The sequence below is a fragment of the Patella vulgata genome, chromosome 7 (genome assembly GCF_932274485.2).
Source record: "Patella vulgata chromosome 7, xgPatVulg1.2, whole genome shotgun sequence".
Lineage (NCBI taxonomy): Eukaryota > Metazoa > Mollusca > Gastropoda > Patellidae > Patella > Patella vulgata.
The window spans coordinates 52,145,883-52,170,330 of record NC_065885.2 but is presented as its reverse complement, the minus strand read 5'-3'; the positions used below and the strand labels follow the sequence as shown (position 1 = coordinate 52,170,330).

At 35.3% G+C, this 24,448-nt stretch overlaps 1 protein-coding gene across 1 annotated transcript in view; it reads right to left on the bottom strand.

The window, feature by feature from the left end:
- Positions 1–22,306, bottom strand: part of LOC126827790 (high affinity cationic amino acid transporter 1) — a 59,957-nt gene extending 37,651 nt beyond the window's left edge. The window contains exons 1-3 of the mRNA XM_050557326.2: positions 21,888–22,306; positions 1,681–1,799; positions 295–414 (exon numbers count right to left, since the gene is read on the bottom strand). Coding sequence (XP_050413283.1) covers positions 295–414; positions 1,681–1,798 — 238 coding nt within the window. The 5' untranslated portion in view covers position 1,799; positions 21,888–22,306. The remainder of the gene's footprint in view (positions 1–294; positions 415–1,680; positions 1,800–21,887) is intronic.
- Positions 22,307–24,448: the final 2,142 nt, after the last annotated feature.

The window sequence follows — 24,448 nt, the reverse complement described above, 5'->3', positions numbered from 1 at the left end:
AATCAGCGAACGTCATCTATAACATCAAAAAAAATGATATTAAAGAACACTTACTTTTGTTTTTAGTGTGAGCGCAGTATATATGCTAATTTTTCGATTATGGTAAAACAAATTGACTTTTGATTTTGTTTATACACGTTATACATGATTTGGTCAGTTTTTTTCACAATTAAGAAGCTTTTCGATTATAGTTATACTAATAAATGTAGATGTAAATGAAACATGGGGGCTTTAATTTTAGTGGCAATCAACTCAAAATTATTCCTAAATAATTAATTATTCGCTGGCTATTACCTGATAATAATGCGGCCACTCCTGCTATGATAACAGATAAAACGGCTGATGGTCCAGAATCTACACGAGCAATATATGCTGATAATACATATATTCCTATACCACTTGTACTGAATATACCTGCAAATATAGAATGTAAAGAAATAAAAATAAATATCACAATATGAAATAAACTGAAAATGATAACAAATATTTCTCTCCATTTTTGTTTATATTTTAGTCTATAATTGACAAAAATGATTGAATTTTCCCAGACTTGACCAATCGTTATGTTCCAGACTTCCTAATTGAAGGCATAATAATACAGCTAATAGAAATAAGAGCTTTGAATCATTCAACGTTTTTCGGCATTTTCATCAGTAAATAGGTGATGAGCTGTAAGTCATTTTATGAGGGAAAAACGACGAACAAACTTCCCAGATTTATTAGACAGTGAAGTAGATATGAGAAAGACGTGTTACACAAATTCCTCAGTCACTTTACCAGTTTGAGTTCTTCCATATTTCAGTAAGTTAAAATACCCATGTTCTTAGCACTGAACAAGATTCAATACTTCGATTTATCAGACAAGCCTGGGAACACGATGACGAATCCTGGAGCAAAATACTTCAAACACTTAAGATTAATAATGTCTGGTCAATTTCTATCTGTCAAAGGTTAACCACAGACTGTTCTGATTAATAATAAATATGTTGGCTGATATGGCTTATGGGACATCAACGGTCACCTAGTCCGTGGGTTGTTTGGCCGTTACAACTCAACGATGTACCACATTAAAAGATCGGGGCGTGGTTGATCTGAAATGTCCGCTGCTCCACAATTTCTATCTTGTTGATAGGACCCCTTATGTGGTTGGTGTGAACTACCCAGTGCTCCACGATTTATATCTGGTTAATAGGACCCTGATGTGGGTGGTGTGAAATCTCCAGTTAACTTTCATGAGGAATACCCTTGAACACCCTTAAAGATGCTTTATGTAAGAGCCAAATCTGCCTGATACAGATCTGACCTCAAATGTTATATAAATCATTAATTAGACATTTATTCACACGCCAAACCCATAATCAACCCTTTAGTCCACCAGATGGTTTTGATTTTCAACAGATTTAAACCTGATTGCCAGTTAATAATTTAACTAAAAAGTAGATAATCGAAACTTTATTTATTATCGTAACATCGGTAGCAATGACAACCGAGACTACTACACAGTTATTCAAACGGCCATAACTTCACTCAGAATGAAGTAATTTAACTAAAAGTTTCAACAAATTCTCTTTTCATTATCTATTTTTAACGCATCTTTAAGAATTAAAAAGATAACTTCCATCATCAGTTCACTCAACATAACAGTCGTGGTCCAAATTCAAATTATAGATTAATGCTTACCCAGACCAACCAGATCAAGTAGACTAAGACATCTGTTTAACTGTGTATCTTGTAAACTTCTAGCATCCCACTTCTTTCTGCTTGTAAAGGCCTCTATCCACTGTCTACATTGCCGCATTCTTGAAAGAGAGGAAACAAAATGATTGAAAGTCTTTTGAGATTTTCAATTTGTAAGTGATTAAACTAGGGAATTACTTTGAGTATGTGGGAACATTGACAGATACGTGACTGAAATATAGCACACTAGTAAAACTTCATATTATATCATGAACAAGCGATTGCTTTGTAAGTTCAAGTAGCTAAGATAGTAATAGTAAGACAGGAAGGCCACACAGTACACAGCATTAATAGTAAATACAGGAAGACAGCATCATACATAACAGTGATAGTAACGACAGGAAGATCGCATCATACATAACAGTGATAGTAAGGACAGGAAGATCGCATCATTCATAACAGTAATAGTAAATACATGAAGATCGCACTATACGTAACAGTGATAGTAAGGACAGGAAGATCGCACTATACATAACAGTAATAGTAAATCCAGGAAGACCGGCCATACATAGCAGTAATAGTAAATGCAGGAAGACCACACTGTACATAACGGTAATAGGCGATACAAGAAGACCGCGCTATACATAACAGTAATGTTAAATACAGGAAAACCGGCCATATATAACAGTAATAGTAAATACAGGAAGACCACAGTATACGTAACAGTATACATAACAAAACCTAGACGAAAACATGTAAATACGTCAAAACACGGACACTGTAAATGGTAGCCATGAAATACAAATCAAATGGATCGAGGGGAGGGGAGGAGCGACACTACACCATATAACAGCCCTTTTCTGTATATGGCACATTCCTCACTTAATTTGTGAGTAAAATGACCAAAAGCAAATTTATAAAAGAGAAAAAATTCACAATAAATCACTAATATCTCCGCACAAAAGGGATATTAATTTTGATAAGAATTTTTATATTAAAGGGCACATATGTATACGGTAGGATTCTACTATTAATCTATCTATATTCCAATCCACACAGAAATATGTATATTAATCAAAATTCCAAACAGGAAATGCCTCTAGATTCCATATTGTTTATTGCTTTGAAAGCATTAATTGAATATCCTAAACACTTTGTAAGAAATAGTATCCTAAGTGAAATGCGTTAAACCCAAATGAACTCATCCTTTTGGCTTCCAGAAAAGCCGTTGATGAGTGTCATTTGTTAGTTAATTTTAACATGCCTATTATACATCATTGTCAATGTATATACCCTAATGGACACCTTCCAAGTATTTATCCTATCACATACGAAAACCTTAAACTACGGGCTAAGCCATGAACTTGATGTATACTTGGAACAGCGGCCATCTATCATTGAATTAACATTTAGCCAACACATTATTAATGGTCTGCTAACTAAATATATTAACGTTTGGTCACAGCTATATATTATAGAGTCACAGCAGATGGCTTACACGGTTTTCTTTCCCCTCCTTTTAACTTTGATTTACGGTGTTGTCCACCCGAACACCTATATAATGAATTAGTCTACAATTAAACACAGCCACTGCCAGAAAACTCAAACGCAGGTGTTACTAACATTTCTTAATTGGGTAGTTGAGCAATGTCACAAAATTTTACTTAATTACGAATACGAAATACACGGTTTCCAGCAAAAAAAATGTTTATATGCGAAGTTGGTCATTGTTAGAAATGTGTACTTGACAAAATATTGAATGGTGTCGAGTAGCCAAAGTTTTGTAGGACAAATCGTAACCAATGCGTTGTGTGCAATGGTAGGAATTTGTACTTAACGAAATATTTAATCGTGTCGTACAAGAGTAACCAATGTTCCATTGGACAGTTCCTAACCGAGGAGCCATGCAGTGTTAGAAATTTGTACAATAAAGCCAAATGTTAAATCGGACGCATTAAAATATTTATGGTTCGCTGGACAGTATCTAACTGCGGAATTGCACTTTGCTAGTAATTTGTCCTTAACGAAATGCTAAATCGTGGAGAATAAGAACATCGAAAGTTCCATTGGTCAGTTCCTAACTGAAACGAACACAATATTAGAACATCTGAAGTTTCAGTGGACAGGTCCTGATTGAACAGAAAAAAATCATATATTAGATTGTGTCGCATGAGAATATCTAAGGTTTCAGGGAACAGTTCCTGACTAGAAAGAATAAAATATTAAATCATGCCGGATAGAAATAACTAAGGTCTCAGATATTAAATAGTAACGAATGAAAATATCTAAGGTATCAAAGGATATTTCCTGGCTGAAAAGAACAAAATATTGAATTCAGTCCCATGAGAATATCAAAGGCTTCTGTGGAAAGTTCCTGACTGGAAAGAACAAGTTATTAAATTGTGCCGCATGAGAATAACTAAGGTTATATGGGAAAGTTCTTGTCTGGATAGAACAAGATATTAAATTGTGCAGTTCCTGGCCGGAAAGAACCAGATATTAAATTGTACAACATGAGAATATTTAAGGTTTCAGGGGAAAGTTCCTAAATAAATAAAAAGTGGTATTGTTAAAGAGTAATCATGTAAGTCACTTGGTAGACGGCGATATTGGAGTAATAAGCATCAGATCAGTACAATCCTGAAGTACCTAAGTTGCTTTGTAATAGAAAATTCAAATCACAAGGAATATAATCAAATAGTATAAGAAACAGTTTTAAAAAAATAATTCTAAGATCTATTAAACACACCATCACTTTAATTACTACCATTAAGAAACAAATTGTTGTAAAAACAAAATGTTTATAGTTTTAATTAAATACAAAAAAATACTATTTATCACTGTAAGAAATAATAAAATGAGGACGACGACATTATAACTCACATAGAGACAGTTGTTTATTACATTTACAGAATACAATTTTATATAACTCTAAGTAGTTAATACATTCGGAGAACAAATGATAGTCATCTGAAAAAACCCAAACCAACCACAGATCCATCGATGAATCTCAACTATATACGAATTTTATAGAAAAAAGGGAAGCTGTTTTTGATTATCACTAACTAAATTTGACACGCGATCTGTATCGATGTAATATCCCGTCAGTTGTATGGCTCCGAAGCTAATGGAACAAAATACTTCCTAGGACGGAACCATCTATGTATGCAAATCATCTACACTCTGTGAAGCCGCACGCAATCACAGACCACATCAAGCCAATGTATGCAAAACATCACATACATGCACGCACAACATCCACTGATGTCCTGTTACGTGAATTTCACTGAATACTATTCAGTCCTACACGTTTAGCTAAGTATTGCAAGGCATGCCTTAAAATGTCCAGAACCGTTTGGCGAAAAGCGTAATAAAATCCATCTTTTAGAGGTTGAATTATAAAGAAATTCTTATCTTAGATTTAGCGTCAACACATTAGTCTGGTGGAATTCTTTAACTACCAAAAGGTTTGCTTTTTGTCAGTTATTCTACTCTAATTGTAGTTCTGACGATAGCCATATTTTTTATTTAAATGCATTAATGACGTATAAGGATGCCGAACATGATGTACGTTACCAGCATAACCTTACAGAGCCTTATTTAAAACAGCCTTTACGAACCAGATAAAGAAAATTCCAAATACTTAAAATACATTTACAGGATGTTTGACCTTATTCCCACCTCATAATGTACCTTTATTTCAGGATAACCTTGCAAAGAGATTAGAAAAAGTTAATATTTGTATTTCTACTTTTCGTCTGGTCTGTTCGAGTATTTTCTCTTAATCGACACAGATGTTGATAGAATGAACGGTGGGTCCATAATAGGATTAAGTCAAGGTAAAGTCTTCGATAAATTCCATGCTTGAGACTTATTATCTGGTAATTAATGCCTTTTGGATTCAGTCTTAATCAAAGGCACGTGTTTAAAACAACCGCAATTCGGTTTACATTGTGATTTTATTTTTAAGGATACTTCCAGGAATTTGTTACCGGTAAAAATTATAGTCCCAGGTCTAAGAATTTGAACAAATCGCCCCCACTCCTATCTGTCAGGGTCATATATGCTGTGACTCAAAAGATACAAGGTGTTCTTGAAGTATTACATGATATCAAATAAATATGACATGGGGTGTTTTAGAAGGCGTATTACACAAGTTTTCATATAAATAGGAGTATTAAATGATATCGTAAATTTAAAAGGAACTACTGTTTTATTTAAAAAAATGAACTACTTTTTGGATCCAGTAATATTGTTGGAGAAATATTCTGAATAACCATAAACAATTACAATACACCCCCATAACCTAAAAGGAAACACCTGGTCAATGTATAGGACTTTGCAATGGGTGACTTGCTGTAATGTAATCAGGCTTAGTAAAATTAATCTTACCAAAGAATTATATTTAACTTATTTGTGCGCGTAAGAAAGGGTTGGGTGATAAATAAAATCTCCTACTCGGCAAAGCCTCGTTTTGTTTTACTTTATCGACTTGTAGGAGATTCTCTATATATCAAATAAATATAATATCACCTGTTCTAGAAAGAGTATTTCACAATAACACATAAGATGCTAGATGTTCTTGAAACGAGCATTGCACAATATCAAATATTATATGATATCAGGTGTATTATAAAGAGTACTGCACAGTATCAAATATTATAACAGGTATTTTAGAAGGAATATTACCCAATATGTCATATCAGGCGTTCTAGAAAAAATATTACACAATATCAAATACATACTAGGTCGTCTAGAAAGTGCATTTCCCAAATATGATATCAGGTGTTCTAGAAGGAATATTACACAATATCTAATAGGATATCATGTGTTCTAGAAATATTATTACACAATATGAAATATCAGGCTTTCTAAATGAAACACTATACAATATCAAATAGGAGTAATACACATCAAACAAATGATATTAACTGTTCTAGAAGGAGTATTACACAATACCAACTGAACAAAACACATTGAAATAATAAAGACGTCTTTTGATTGCAAGCTTGCTCATTATCATTGATTATTTTGATTACTGTTACATGTATAGCCTGTTTCTCTACAACTGAACACACAACTGTAATTTTATTGCCAGTAATCATCGTGATACAGAGGTTTAAGTGGGCTGTGTACTTGGTATTTGTGTGGTATAAACAATAGTTTATTTATAGAGAACAGTGAAATGTAATACAGCAGTGTTAATATCTCGTTAATCTGGTTAATGCGAGACTAACACAACTTATAATAAGTCATTGGATCGTACGCCCAAAACAATTTAACCCACAACGAAGGGTTTTCCAATACAAAAATTCTAGCGGAATCTCAGTCACGGGATGTTTTTTTTAGTATCACGTCCAAGATAGCTGCAGTAATCATAAAATGACCACAGGACCCTTTATGATATATAATAATTTGGGGGTCTATACCCATGAAATGATTGGATTGGTTCAGCGCAAAAATGCAAAATGGCGTCAAAGATGGTCGCCGCACCAGTACACCGTGTGTACCTCATTATTATTCATGCTAGATTCGTGGTTTTGGTGCCTATCAAAAGGTTTAAGGCTTCAAAGAAACCAAGAAGAGTATCATACATGTAATATATCTGTTTCAAGATGAAATCCAATGTACCTTACGTCTTATGATTTTAATATATAGATAAAACTCAATGACCATTGAATACCGCTCGGGTTATTCAATGGTTCTAGAGAGTGTATATCTGCGCAAACACTCGAGTGAACCATTGAATAACCCGAACGATATTCAAAATGGTCATTGAGTTCTGTTTTTATTCTATGACTACATGCAAATCTCAAAATACACTGTATTATCCAGACTATTAAAAAAAAAAAAAAAAATCATCACCAATAACGTTAAAATACATCATAGGTTTCGCTCTTTTTTTCTTTCTTTATTGGTGAGGTCATTAGAGTTTAGCATAATTCTGAAAGTGACGTCATTCTGGACAAAAGTAGTACTGTCCAAGCCATTGAATACAAAATCAGGTTATTCAATGGCTGTATTCAATGATATTTGCTTGTATTTGCATGCAGTTATAGAATAAATATATATATCAGGCAATATTTGCTCGAAATGTTTACTTATTTTTCTAAGGTGTGACTTTATATGCTGGTATATATAAAAATACAAAACTATAAATATATAATTTGTGATTTGTAGTAATATTTGGCAGACCAAATAAAACATAATGCAGCCAGCTAAATTTTAATCTTCAGATTGGTAGTTAAATTATTTTGTGGAGTTAGATCGTGCATCGGATCACGTTGTGATACTTAGACATGTGCTTGAAGTAATTGTTCTCCCTTGAAATAGTTGTTTTTCTTGAAATTCTATTGTGTGTTAAACCGACATTTTAATTTAATGGGATTTTAGTGGGATAGCTTGGTATCTTTGGGGAGATTATACAAGTGTATATATGTTGTCAAGTACGGTAGTATCCCCTTTGTTTAACATGGTTGAAGTTTTTTTTATTGTTGTCGAATCTAAAAGCTTTTAAGTATAAAGCACTGTCATGTTTGTGTCTTATATCGTTCTGATTGGATGAAGTCCACGACTAGCTTATTAGAATGGCCGTATTTTAGCTTTGTGCAATGAATACTAGTAGTAACGGACTCACCGCTCTATACCAAGTGCTTTTCTTCTTCTATACATTTTATCGCTACGCCATATATTAATTGATTCGCACACCTACACTGGAAAAAATTATGTCCTTCATTATTTCCCCACCAATGAATGTAATTGTATTATTTCTTCGCCCATATATTTCTGTTATTTCGATCTTTGATACAGATTTCCCAAGGTGAATTCTCAGATGTTAGCACCCCTATACAATTATTTCAACTAAAAGTGACACGATTTTATTTTGATTTATGAGTATTGTGGCTTTCTTTATATGTGCAGAATCTAACGAGATTTTTTTAACTAGCAACGATTTTCTTTCGTGACTTAATAATATATCTTTCTCTACAAAAACATAATATAACGGGTTTATTGCTACTATATAAATCGTAGTGAGGTTAAGTGAGAGTGAGCGAAAAAATTACTGAACTTTCAAGACGCCAAATGTCTATTTGATAAAGCTCGTGTGATGGCAAGTTACGGTTTAATCAAGTTAGTTGTTTCTAATTCCGCTGCTCCAATCAATTATATGTCTCTATTATTTGATTATAAGTTCTATATTCAATGGTGCATCATCTACCATCAATTCTGAAAGGCAACTATTGTTCAAATGCCTTGTATTCAAGAACTAGGTACCAATGTGATTTTGTTTAGAGATTTGTGATGAATAGATAAGCCGTGAGAGACACACAATTTGATAGAAACAACACTAGAAAGTTTTAAAAGTAAACTTTTTGTCTAAAAAAATTATTTTGGCGCTAGAATTTCAATTGACTGCGTTAATAAAGTCACCGTACTCAATGTATCACATTTATAGATCTTCCACAAAATGCGCTGGTTTATAAAGATCTAGAAATAACTCGATCGGTTCACAAACAGTTAAACATCCCACTTCTCTTATTGTTTTCTAACTAGATATAGAGATGTATTGTCTAATCCCATTCGCGTTGAAAAATAATAATCAAGGCGTTTCCGCTAGAAAAAATGCTGAAAAGTTTGGGGAATCCCACGTAAATGACGTCATAAGTAAAATTTACCCCCTACAGCATGGAACCCGACACTGTTTACGTTCAACAGCTGCTTTATTTTTTATAATAATACCATGTCCTAAAAAATCGGACAATTGCAAGCGGAATTTTCAGCAAAAAAAAGCGGTTGATTGATTTAGTGGAAAAGAACACGGGTTTGTATGCCAGAAAGTAAACGTCCGGTTGAGCACGCATGTGCACACTTCACGCGAGAAACTTCACTATAGAGTGTAGCTCCGGATTAGCGCGGCTATAAATTCACCGTTCACACTGGCAGTTTATATATTCGTCAATCGCCCTGTAAATATACTATTCAAAAAAAGTAGGGGATATTTGATTTTGGGGGCATAATACTAAAATATGCAAATGACTACGAAAAAAGTCACTATAGAACCTAACAGAAGAAACATTTCCAGTTACATGTGACGCCCAAACGCACCAATAGCTACCGCATGGAATGCATGTGATGCTTGGGATCATCATGGGGGTCCAACCCAAGATTTGCACGACTCTGACTTTGAATGTTACAGTCATTGTGGCATTGAATTCCAGGGTGGAAACATCAGTTTAATTGTTTTAGTGACCAGAAAACAAATTTTGATTTGCGTCGGCTTACCCAAAATAAAAGGTTACGTGCCCTTGGCATGCTACAGATCGGCACAACACAGGCGGTTGTGGCGCGGACGATGAATGTTTCTCAGTCTGTCATAAGCAGGCTATGGTCCAGATACCGTGATACACAATCTGTACAGGACAGACCACGCTCAGGTCGACCAAGGGCGACAACTCAAGCCCAGGATCGATTTATCCGTACCTTGGCCTTGAGAAATCGTGTCATCACAGCAAATCAGATCAGCGCTCGTCTTCAAACAGACACTGGTGTGAGAGTGAGTGGCCAGACGATTCGGAATCGACTGCATAGGGGTCACCTTCGCGCCCGACGTCCTCGCGTGATCCCTTGTTTGAGAGATCATCACATTCAGGCAAGACGTCGTTGGTGTAGGGATCGTCAACACTGGGATAATCGACGCTGGAGCAATGTGATGTTTTCAGATGAGTCAAGGTTCACTGTTGATTTTTTGGATAGACGTAGGAGGGTGTGGCGTCGTCGAAACGAGCGCTTCCAAGACGTTAACGTCATCAGACATGATCGATTTGGAGGTGGTTCTGTTATGGTGTGGGGAGGCATCACTGTTGCTGGAAGAACGGCTTTACATGTTGTTGCAGGGCGTGTTACAGGCCAGTACTACCGGGACAACATCTTGGCAGTCCATGTTGTACCGTTCGCACGACGTCATGGCCGCCGTTTCATCTTCCAGGATGACAACGCAAGATGTCACAGGGCCAGGATCGTTACAGGTTACCTCCAACAACAGAACATCACCACATTACCTTGGCCAGCACTGAGTCCCGACCTCTCCCCCATCGAGCATGTCTGGGACATGCTTGGACAGAGGTTACGTCAACGTCAACAACGTCCTGCCAATGTCCAAGAACTTGCTGCTGCGTTGCAACAGGAATGGGACAATCTGGACCAAAATGACCTTAGACGTCTCATTAGGAGTATGCCACGTCGGATCAATGCTTGTTTGGCAAACAGAGGAGGATTTACCCGTTACTGACTTGGTTGTGATGCTGTGGTAACTTTGCTGTTTGACCCCGGGTATCATTTTACCCTTATAATGGTCAGTCTGTGCCTTACTTAGTCTAACGATCATTTGGAATAAATCGATGAATGTGAACTTCATTTCATTTTGTCATTTGTTTCTTCGTCAGTTTCATTAGGTGACTTTAATAACACTTAAAAATCAAATATCCCCTACTTTTTTTGAATAGTAGTTCATCTGTATATATAACATGTACCTGTCTGTGATATCACTTCGGTGGAAGCGGACGTTTATCTGTTGGAATAGATTTGGCTTGGTACGTAATACTTTTATTAACAAAGCGGCATTGGTTTTGATTTTAGTGAGTAAAATGTCAGGCGTACATATTATAAAGTACAGTTTAAAAAACCGAAAACTTAAAATATAGCGTTCAGCATTGTTAAAATAAGACTAAATCAGAAAGGAAAACTGAGTTGGCCAGAGCAAATACTTTTGGATTCAAATTTAATAACGATCTGATTGTAAAGACTGAGAACTAAAGATTTAATTACCGACCATAAATATAAACAATGTGAAGTGCAAATGCGGCCACATTTTGACCGTTAATCATTTCATCATTACGTGCAATAAAATGGAAGAGAAAATTTAAGACTCTCAGTAAGAGGTTTAATGGAAGATGCTAAACTTCAATATAGCCTGCAAAATATACCCCCCCCCCCCCGAATATGTGAAGCTATCTCGAAATTCAGAGCAGAATCGGGAATTGACTGTTAAGTTGCGAAAAAGAGCACTAGTCATGGAAAGATGACTGGTTGTGTACACCAGGTTGGCGGCTAATCAGCTGGATGCTTTAATAATATCAGAATAAATTAACATTAAGATAGGGAACTACATATCTAGTTACAAAGGAAGGAAATATTGTTGTAGGACAGTGTGGTGACTCAGCCTACTGTATGATTTAATATAATAATAAATTATGGGAAAATAATGACAAAAAGAATAGTGACCCACACAACTATTATTAGCAATGGCAGTGCATATCAACCATTTTAATTTAATGTATTAATGCCATGTATCATTTCTATAAATGCTTCAATTTGTTTTAATTGCCTTATTCTGTGTTGCTGTTGGCTCTTCTTTTTCTTTTTATATAACTTTTATCTGGGAAGAGTCAAAGGCAAGAAAAAACCCTAATGGAATTCCTTTAACTTTTAAACGCTGAAGTTGTGAACCGTATTAATGGACTTTTAACTAACTTTTAACCATATGGAACTTATTAGTCGAACAGTTTTTGATATGTAAATAATCCACGGGTCCAGCTATGTGGTTTTTACCGCGAGCACTTCGCTTTTCCACGTAAAGCATGCGGATTCTTTTCACTAAGTGGACCCAACGGTTAGGAACTAAGCGTTCTGGTCCCACCGACGAGGGGACCAGGCCCATTCCCCAAAATTTTAAAAACACATTCCACCAGTCGCCAGTCTCGTTATGTACAGGACATGTATGTTCGACAAAAGGAGAATAGTATGATATATAATATTCCCTTATGTACTATGCCAATTTACTCCCACCTCGAAAGAAAAAAACAACAAAAAGCAAAAAACATGAACCCATTAACCAGAAATCGTACATCAATGTTTAATTTCCATAATATAGCGTGCCCCTGTGTGTACTTTGGTTAATAACGCATGAGTGACAAAAAGTATGAAAAATAAAATTGAAAGTATTTATTAGGTATTGTTATACGTTTGTGTCACAGCATTAGACCATAGACAAATAGTATTTTGTCTAGGAAAATAGTGCTTATCTGTATGAAATGTTTATGACTAGCAGACATGAAACCATTACTATTACATAGGCCTGTGTATTTTTAATCCTTTACGTGGTTACTTGTACATACAAATCATGACAGATTAATTGTGTCCCTTTTTTTAAATCTGTTACATTCGGCTGAAACAAACCACCCCAAAGGCATTGTTATTTCCAAACCGTTGCAGTCGATATTTTTAATAATTCAAAAGAAATAACTTTTGAAAATAACTCGTTAATAACACAAATAATCAATGACAATGCCCCACCCACACCCGATATAACGAACTTTGATATATCGACCAGTTTCTATATACAAATAGGACAACATTGTACTAACCAGCCAGAATAAAGCAAAAAGTATCTGCGTTTTTAAGTGTTACACATGTGTACAAACCCAAGTTGACATTTCCGTACATGTAAAAAAAACAAACCAATTATTAATAAGACATAAAGTACACTTCACTTCATTCTGTAATATTTTAACCAATTTTCTGGAACTCTTAACTCGCTTAACAGATTTGTTTATAGGGATTGTTTAATTATTGCCGTGTATAAGTACAGCTTTTCAGTTTTTATTATCCTTTTGAGATTTGAAAACACGACATTTTTAATTGCTTTTACATAAGACATGATTTGTTTTGTCTTTATCTGCTTAAGTTTGATCCCTATATCATGATGTGAAATGGATCTGAGTGTCATGTTAAATGTCGTTTGAAATACAGCTTTCATGTTTTATTCATATAATACGTTTCAACCACCGCCCGAGTGACTAGTAAAAAATGATCCAATAAAACATTGTTGTTAACTCTGGTGTTTTTTTTAAACATGAGTTTTTGGGGATTTTATCATCCATAATTACGGGTCTTTGCGTTAGATTGGCCCCAAATGGGAAAAAACCAACAAAAAACAACTACTTATTGAAATGATATGAAATGAGGTTTAACGTCCTACAGTTCTGCTCGGACTGGGCTAATGGAAACAGGCATGCACCATACAGTGTGCTATGGGGTAAATTGTCCGGACAGCGGTGCTAAGGCTTAATCTTATATCGAATTCCAACTGCCAAGGGATCTATTTCGTGCACGCCATTGTGTACCTCAGTGTTTCGTCCCATCCGAACGACTACGTTGCCATGCCAGGCACTTTGTACTGTATTACTGGCAATGGGGAACCACACAGGAAAGTCCAGATGAACTTTGTCGCCAACGCAGGAATCGAACACGGGACGTTCAGGTTAGCAAGTCATGTTTTTTTTGTTTTTTTTTGAGAAATATTTATTCAAGAAAATATCACCTATGAATATAACGATACATGTGCAAATAATCTAAAATACTGAAATTAAAAGGAAGTTAATGTACAGATAAAAATTTATGTAAAATGAATATTTAATTCATTGTCAATAATTCTAATATAGGAGTTCTTATAAGCGAGCCAACGTCTTACTCAGTGAGCCACCGTGGCTTCAACCAATTATTGTGTCTTGTCTGTAAAGTATTAATGATAGTGATTAACCTTTATAAAAATATATAAATCTGCATAATTGGATCATCTTGTCAGTGACGTTCAATGTAAACGTAGACATCGGATTATGTCAGTTTTTTTTAAGAATATCCTTTCTTAAAGATTCCTCTGTTTATCATCTTTTTTCTTTCCTAAGTAACTAAGTAAAAATAATATTGTCCGATTTTTCAATCTTGATGTCATCCCAGTCAGGGACTAAGTGAGAGGGATACAGTGACGGTCTTTGCGTCAGGGTTTTGAGTTTCGCGCCCCCTTGAGGTTTTGCGCCTCATCGCAAATGGCAAAATATCACGCGGTGTCAATGTGGTTTTCAACATTATAATCATAATCATAATGCTCAACCAGTGCCAAACAAATACCGTGGTTTCAGATATTCTACAAATAGATTGTGGCGTTTTCCACACAGCCCAATATTACTCGGCAGCACTGGGAGCCGCCCCCCCCCCCTTCAAATTAAAATGTCCCAAAATTGAGCCCTGAGGCACAATATACTGAAGATCCGTGGGGTTAGATAATTTTCCATCGATTAGCACTGACTGACTTCTACCAACTAGACACGAGTCGAACATTTCAAGCACAGCACCGAGAACACTGAATTTAGATTTACAACGGGACAGTAAGGTATCATGGTCTAAGGTGTCAAAAGCTGCGCACAAATCGAGAAGTACCCGCTGTACAGTACACATCAATTATTATCAACTGATGTTAAGATGTCGTTGTGAACTTTTAATAACGAGGTTTCAGTGGAGTGGAATATTTTCTACAGGCATTTGTCAAGTAAATTATACTCACTAAGATGGTGTTTAATTTTTTCAGCTATGCACTTCTGAAGTACTTTAGATAAGAAGCTGAGGTTTGAGACTGGTCTGTAGGTTTTGTCGATGTTTGGATCTAAAGAGAGTTTCTTGATGAGTGGAGACACATTGGCGGTTTTATTACGGGTTTAGAAATATTCCAAATTTAAACGGTGCGTTGATAATATTCTACATAATCGGCAGGGACACTTCAAGGTGGGTTTTAAGGAACCAGGTACGTTAGGATCAAGCGAACAGGAAGTTGATCTCATGGGTCTGATTATCTTCGTTAATTTCAGTTCATCTAGTTCACAAAAAAGGACTCAAAGAGAGAGAGAGAGAAATGGGCTTTAATGTCCACTCGACACAAACTAAGTCATTTCGGGACTAGCATATGGTTTAATTTTATTTCAATAATTCGCTTGCGCGTAGGGGTCTTTAGCAGTGGGAGGGAACCGGAAGACCCGGCGAAAACCCACAAGGTTGGACAGGCGACCCTACTCCTTGTCACGTACAACCGGGGATTCGAAACCACGCCAGTTGACTCAATGGCAGGCTTTATGATACAGCGCGCACGTGCTAACCATTCGGCCATCCACACCCCCAAGAACTCAAAGGACACACATTATAATAGGCTCAGTTGCATTCGCGGAGAGATCATAACGGATTTTTGATATTTTGTCGGAAAAATATTCGGCAAATCTGTTTGGTAAATCAGAACAATTTTATGTTGGTAGGATATTTTTTCCAAAATTAGGGCCTAACAGGGCATTCACAACTTTGTAAAGATCTTTCTGTTTATTTGTGCTGCTTAAGACAGTTTTTGTGGTTTCGATGAGAGTTTTTACTTTATGCCTAAGTTTGTCATAAATGTCTTTATGAATTTGCAGACCAGTGCGACGCCAGTTACGAGCCTGTAAGGCGGCGTCGACTTCTGTCCTGGAGCGAACACAGACACGAGGCGGGGGGGGGGGCAAAATCAATAACAGAAAATAAAGAATTATTGTAAAAGATCAACCTCCCTGTCGATGTTTTGATAGCTATGGCTTCCATGAAATTTGATGATTTTACCTCACTGATAAACTGTTCTATATCAATTGCTCTAAATTTGCCAAAGGAATAATGCTTATTTTAAAATTCGAGCTTTCTATGTTAATGTTAAAATCAATTAAAAAATGGTCGAATAAAAGTTTATTCGTGAATTGAATATTTACAACTTCCAGTTCAGATTTTCTCGTCAGAATCAAGTCCAAAATGTGACCATGTTTGTGAGTTGGCGAAGACAAATGTTGTTTAAGAGAATATTTGTCAATAACGTCTTTGAAATTAGATGCAAAAGAATTGTTAGTATTATCATAATGACAATTAAAATCATCAGTTATGAGCAGCTGAAGACCAGATTGTGATATCGAATCCAGGAGTTGTTCATGCTGCTTTGCTGGGGGTCTGTATATTGTTATTAACCTGAATTTACTCCGATTGACAGATAAAATACAGTCAATGTATTCAAATTAGGAAAGTTTCAAGGTTTTCTGGATGGAGATTTTAATATTGCCTTTGTAAATTAGAAATACGCTGCCACCCCTAGAAATACAAATACATAAAAGAAAAAGAAAACCAATAAAGGAGTTATAGAACATTTAAGATGTAAGGACAGCCATCATTCCCATCATTGACTGTAGCTAAATGACATAATACACTGGGATTTCAAAATCCAACGTTATTACGTAGAATGTATATCTCCGAGCAAGAAGCAACTGCACTTTACATTATACGTCATGACCCCCACTATAACAATGTGTGCTAGAGGACATGTATCTATTTTAATGAACCGTGAATAAATCATTCTATAAAAATCCCCCACTGGAGAAGACACGACGAAATGTAAATTATAAAAGAGAACTTGATATTAACATTAATCATAATAGTGCCCATTATAATTTGATGTATTCGCGCAGTTCTTTAAGCATTTGAATTCTTGTAACACCATAATTAGCCTATTCTCTGTGCGAATTTCAGACCAGCGTTACTTTACTGAATAAAAAACAAAATCGAATAGAATATAATGGAATTAGATTTTAATTACAGACAAGGAATTCCAATAACCTTTTAAAATAATGATCTTTAGATTTCCAGATTAACGGTGTAGTCATTTATATTTAGAAACGTCCTTGTTTTAAACATAGCCTAATACATTATGCTTAAATACATTTTACCTCGAGCAGAATTGGATCATCTTTTTTCGATCCTTCGAATTTTTATTGATTACCTTATCGTACACAATATATTAAACAAGTAACTACGAAGTCTTAGAAGCCATTGCCCCACAATTCATCATCAAACAAGTGTAATACATAATGACGGTCAAAAGTTGTTGATTGTAAAACTATTTTGTCCGAATGAATCTATAAAATCCTTAATATCTTTGGGAACAAATATATTTTTTCCAATTTATGGTTATGCAAATGGCATCGCGATTGACGAGTATATTTATTGCAATGTTCTCTTATTTTGAACACTTTTGAATTAAAGTACTGTTCATAGAGTATATATGTGTATCTCTACAAAACAAATAGGTTTCTCATTTTGAAAAGGTTTGCATTGACGTACCAACGAGAGAGAGAAACAAAAATTATGACCCCCATGGTTACTACGATTTTGAACACAAATACATCCAGATCACGTGCCATATTTGAAAATATAACAAAAGCAGTTTCAACAGGGACTGACTGATATAATGTATTTAGTGGCCTTAATATGAGCACCAAATGCCAATTGCTTACTACCAGAGAAGGTATGATATTATACGATTCAAAATATTACAAGTATTATTCTAGTGACATCATCCGGTGTAAAATTATGCCAAAGCTGGTGTATTTTAGGCATCGTGTAAGTTACAGATTAGTAATTCTCAATGTGCGATTGGAAATACATCACCTAATGAAGCCAGCATTTACATGCACAGCCATGAAATATATGCCCCTGTAACAACAAGTTTTAATGAAATTACTTGTTGGATAAACCATTGTGTTTGTCATCAATATTAGTCATGGATAATTCATATAAAACTAAGACATGTGTTGTTTTTTAAGTATTCTCATAGTAATGTAATGCGGTACGGTTTCAACGATTTGAGACTAACATGTAAGGTTGTTCTCGGGATTCGACACCGAGATATTATAGTGTCCTACCTGTTGGCTACCGCGGCTTCCTCACATCAATACAATACACCATACAGTGGTTGTGGGAGAATTTTGCAAAGGACAGCGGTGCTACGCCTCCCCCCTTCCCCTCGCCTCTCCTCTCCTCCACCCTACCTACAGGATATTGTTCATCCATATGTTCCATCCAGGTCCCTTCGCTCCACTGATCAATGTCTGCTTGAGACGCCCAAATTCAAATTGAAAACATTTGGTGCCAGATCTTTTTCATATATCTCTGCAACGCTTTGGAATTCATTGCCCCTAGAACTAAAGTCTGCTGAAACATTAACTTCATTTAAATCAAACCTAAAGACCCATCTTTTTAAACGTTATATTTAAATATGACATTATGATGTGCATTTTGTGTTGTAGTGTGTTTGGTGTGTGGTCAGCGCTTAGAGCATTTCCCTATCGTGATGTGGATTTTAGCGCATTATAAGACTCATTATTATTATTATTATTATTATTATATTAAATTCCAACTGCAAAGGGATTTTTATATGACATCGGATGTTCGTCCTATTCGAACGACGACTATACGTTGTCCAACACCGGGATCGAACACGGGGCCCCCAGGTTAGCGAGCCAGCGTCTCACCCACTGAGCCACCGCGACCCCCGTTTCTGGGAATCACAACATAATATGTATTATGATACAGCATAATGATAACATAATATACTTCTGATAACCCTAATGCTCCCATCTGAAAAACCCGGTATGTAAAATTCCAATTTCTAAACAATCAAACTTTCTTCAGACAAAACATAGCAGTGAAGTAATACAAAGTTACGTATTTAATTTATAGAACCACACTGTATATTTATTTTCCTTACACAAATATAACAAAGCTTAAAAGTAGTCTTTGGATAGTAGTTTTGGTGATTAAACAAAACAACACAGGTTAGATACCATCTTGAGGTAAATGTTAATGGATAAATTCAGATATCCTTCGAGTCTTGACTGAAGATTCTGTGATTAAATAATTGCTGTGTGAATTTATAGAAAGTAATGTAACTGACGTTAGGTTAGGGTTCTAATAACATTTTGATCAGTATGAGTCTAGGCACGACCCCATGTAACCTTTTAATTGTTTCAAAGAATGAATAATAAATTGCCATAAAACCGGGTATTGAACAGCAGATCTGATATTTACGATTGCTGGAATGTATTGGTTAAATTAAAATCGAAGGGAATTGGGTCCAATCAAAGATGAACTTTTAATCAAACAGAATAAAATATAAAAACATGTGTACACACACCAACACAGAAACATGAACTGAAATTGCGCAAATTCTTCATGTTATGTCCTCGTTATTTTAATATGACTTTGATCTTAGCTTTGCTACAGAAGTTGGGGATCATGACATCTGTTGTGTAATGAAAATTATATAACATCCAATAATTAAAGTAAATACAATATTAATGTAAATGTCAAGATCATTCTAATGGATTATATGACATAGAAATCGTTTGATGCAAAAATTAACACGATTAGTTTTTTCAGTTCAAGAAAGTCTTACTTTTCTGCACAAACCGGGATAATGAAACGCAATGCGCTTTGGGGGCAAGTGTTCCTGTACATAGGTTCTTTTACTAGGTTTATCACCCAAACAACTAAATAAATTTTATTTCCAGGCCCTCTGTCATACTCAGGTCCCGGAATGGAAGCCGGGACCTGCTGTTTAGTGAGCCAGCGCGATACTCACTGAGTCACCATGGTTCCGAATCCCATTTACAAATAACTAAAAACACTAACTATCCCACTGCAATTTATGAATCATGAATAACGAGAACATAATGCATTGATTTACGATTTTTATAATCGTATCGGAAATATAATGACACATTTACCGAGGTTATGTACGAGAATATTACGCCAAATGAATAGACACACAAATACATGTCGTGTTCATTTAGTATCAAATTAGACTGAAGAGAATTGTGTATTCTTCTTATCCTCATTTTATAACCCTGTTATAGATCCACTGAATTGCATTAAACATCGTAAAATCAGAAAATGGAGCTGTAAGTTTGCTAATGGGTGTTTTAATTTTCTACATTGTTTTCAACAATAATTTGATAATAACGTCAGTGCCGGCCATAGGGTTGTGCAAACCGTGCACAGAGTCAGTAACTTAGGGAGCAGGGGAGTTTCAGTGAAAATTTCACAGATAGGCTTCCATTTGATAATTTAAGTATTTGTTTATAATAAAGTAATACGTAATAATAAAGTAATAAACACTGGTAACGGTAAAGCCTGTCCGTATGTTGACATTCTGTTGCAGGTGCACTATTAAATAGTACTAAATGTATTCGCCAAAACTCATACCATTGACTAGCATTGAAAAACAATGTTACGTTTCATACTCTGTGCAACGCCCGAAATATCAAAGGCGAATATTCACTGTGTTTAGGTATTCCTCGACCCCTTCCCTTACCACACCATCTAATTATGTTGCTTTTGATATACTGTTTATTTATCTCTAAATTTGTCGGCTAAACGTTGGGCAAAGTATAGCCCACGTTCTGGGTTATTGAAAACGAATGCATCATTACATAAAAGGAGAGGGGCTGGCATTTTTTTGATTTTGGCATTTTTTGCTATTTGAAAGTCAAAAATCTATCCCCGTATTTGAAATTGTTATAAGTGGTTCCCAATACTCTCTGTAGACAGAAACAACCCAGTCGGTTTTGGACAACCTCTAAACATCCAGTATAAAGATGCCATAATAAATCAAAATAAATCTTTGCATATTCCGATCAAAATAAATCAAAACAAATCTGATCTATTTTTAAATACTGATAACAAAGGCAAAATAAATCTTTTTTAGGGTTTTCTTTTCGGAACACAATAAAGTGAAATAAAATGCGTAGGTTATAGAAGAATTCATTCAATCATATTTTAATTATCTATACTTGTTAATATTTGGTTGCATCTTGATAACATTAATTCAGAAGAGTATAGCCTCGTCGTTATGAAACGGATTCAACGAAATACCCTTTTTTTTTACCTTTGACGGCATGATTATTTATTGAGTATGTGCAGAATAAGATTCTAGAACTAGCTTGAGATAGGAATATCTACAACTGAATATACTATCAATCATGCGATGAAACATCGCTAGACGTATAATCAATTTGCCAGTTATGTGAACTCATCAAACACTACAAGCAAGAAGTGGTATAATGTCATTTAGAAAGCGTAAGCATGCCCTGTCATGTGCACAGCACCAAACATTATTTCTATCTGAAAGCACATGCCCGTGCCCCCTCCCCATCAGTTGACGTAGGAGAATAGTATGGCAAACCCCATTTCATTTATTTTGAAACTTAAAGGAGAGGTCACGTTCTTCTGGGATAACGCTTATTCTTTACACCTCCATTTCCCCTTTAATCCCGAAATAAAAATGCAGACGGGTCTCTTAAAAAGCTATGGTTAAATTTTCCCTGGATTATAAGTGCTAATTCGCTGTGTTGTTTTAACTTCTCCAAACTAACACTTTTCAATATAGTATTTATTTAGGCGCAGTAATATCAGTTTTTGTCACCTGTTCTCCTGTAGTTATTGATTACACTAAGCTTACAAAATAATACAAGAAAACTTACCTCACATAGATTATAGAACATCAACACTAAACATCGGAGTTTCCGTGGATGATAAAGTATCAGAGAGAGTGATTCAGAAATCTAATCCAGCTAGTCTATTACTCAGCTACTTTTAAAATGTCAACACTGGCGGCTTGTAAAAATAATACACCTTGAAATAGGGGAGCTTTGTCTGTTTTCCGCGAATCTCCCGTTAATAAAGTAAGTTTCTTCCATAGCGTAGACTTATTTTATAGAGCTATACTAATGCCGTGACTAGTGTATGATTGGGTTTCATCAATGCTACCAAAGTATGTACAATGTACCATTTGCCGGCCAATAGGAATTTAACTAGGAACACGTTGGATCGATAGGAAACCACGTCCATTCCAACTAGGATATCGTCCACAGTTAAGAGTTGTAGCTAACGAAATGTTTGGCGCCTTGTCGGCTCGTTCAGTTTAAAAATCAACACTTTAATCGTAGACAAGTGATAGATCATTTAGTTTGAACATCTCGCAACGCCAGTAAAAGAAAATCGGTCGCAATTTTATATAAAACGCTTTTATAGATTGGATCGGCTGAATCATTCTATCAAGTTGTTGCGTAATAAAGACTTGACCAACATTCTAGATGACTGATCGTTTACAAACATTTGACTTTACTGAGCAACAAGAACCAATTTCATGCATGTTTTGTTATGCGAGGGTGTTGCCAGGAAGCAATACCTGATCAAATTACTTTTCAAAAATCAACAGACATAAGAATTCTTTTATATCTTTCATGCCACAAAACAAGTGAAAACTGATAGAATTGTTAAGTCTTGAAAACGTACCATTATTTCAGTATAAATTGATTACAAAAACTCATTTTACCCTTTGCAGCTCCGTCCTTATGTAAAGATCAGCAGTTGCATTGTCTATTAACATTATATCATGTGAACGATGAGATACAGGAAAAAATACCAAGTTGACTGTTAATTCATTGTGATCATTTGGCTAAATTAAAGGGGCTAAATCGCTAATACTTGGGACCTAGAAATTGACATACACATGGGTCGCAACGCATGTAATAATGTAATATTAATGTATTTAAACTGATTTACATTCAATCGTTTCTGTTTTTACTGTAATTTCTAATCAGTTATGTTCGGCGAAATACGCCAGAAGTCTCAATTGAATGGCAATCTCTAGCGTCTGGTTATTCCAGTCTACACCGATAATATTTATTGCGCATGCTCTCCAGATAAGAATAAGACGTTAACTTTTTACATTACTTCTGGAATTTGCCTTGCCTCGTTTTTCGAGTCCATTATTACAAATAGCGCTGAAGCGCATCATGGTACAGGATTCGTGTACCAATCGTAAAATGTTTATTTTGTCTTCAATATTGGATATCAGAAGTCCATCTTTTCCCGGTAAGATCACAACATCAATGTTGATTTAAATTGACAAATAATTCGTGTTTTCAATGTCGAAGATTTTGGACGATATTGAGTTAGAGACTTAGCTACTTTAAGCGAAGCATTAACCACATCAGCATTGATTAAAATATATTCAAACTACCGAGCAACTTTCTATCTTACACGATTCTTTAAAAATCTAAGTTTCTGTTAACGTAGACTAGCAAGCCTGAATACTTGGGCGCTATTGTTGTCAGGCAAGAAGCGAATAATGCATTCACTGAAATAGAAACGGTAGCCTTACAGGTTCAATTCGATTTTAACGAATCAGCCAATATGTAGTGTACATATACTTGCAAAAAGGTGAAAGGATAAACGCTTATGTTATCAGATAACGCGTTAGTAATATATTCACTGCAATAGTTTATGTGCTTTAATACGACCTGACATATATGTTAAAATACACCTGTAAATCAATGTTAAAACTCTTTGGTATTAAAGAAACTGGCCTATTTGTGATATTGATGCGACCAGAGTCATAAGCACTTGCTTACTTCAATATCTTGCTCTTCAATGACTTCAATATACCGTTGACTTGTTTATGAAATATATATTATATTTTCGAGCTATATAGAGATATCTGTGAGACATCGATACTTTATAACACAAAATTTAATAGAACAAATCTATATTTGTCAACCCTATTATCATCCGTATTATCCCATTCATATCGTTATAACATTTAAATTATAGATGTTTGGAAGTATTTAGCTTTCTATGGAAAAGTAAACGTCGATAAACATGTATATTATGAGGAATCCAAATGGAGGAAAATCATACGCGATAGCTTAACGATTTCTGACAATAACTAACAAGGTCGATAGTAATTCGCTTTCTTTTTCAGACAATCGTGACAGAGGGGTCATTGCTTAATTGTATTTGTATAGCATTAGTTTGGTTTAGGCATCAATAACATTAAATTGACCGGTTTGTAAGGCATATTATAAGTAATGAATTTCGGAAATACGAAGAAATTTTTTTAAGGGTTATTATCTGGGATAGTTTTGGTACTGAAAGGTTGACTAAGTGGAACTGGGTCAACAGGCAGAGCATAAACCATCATACAGATTAGAGTGCCAATCATACTGCAACTACTACTACTACTACTACTAACTAATGT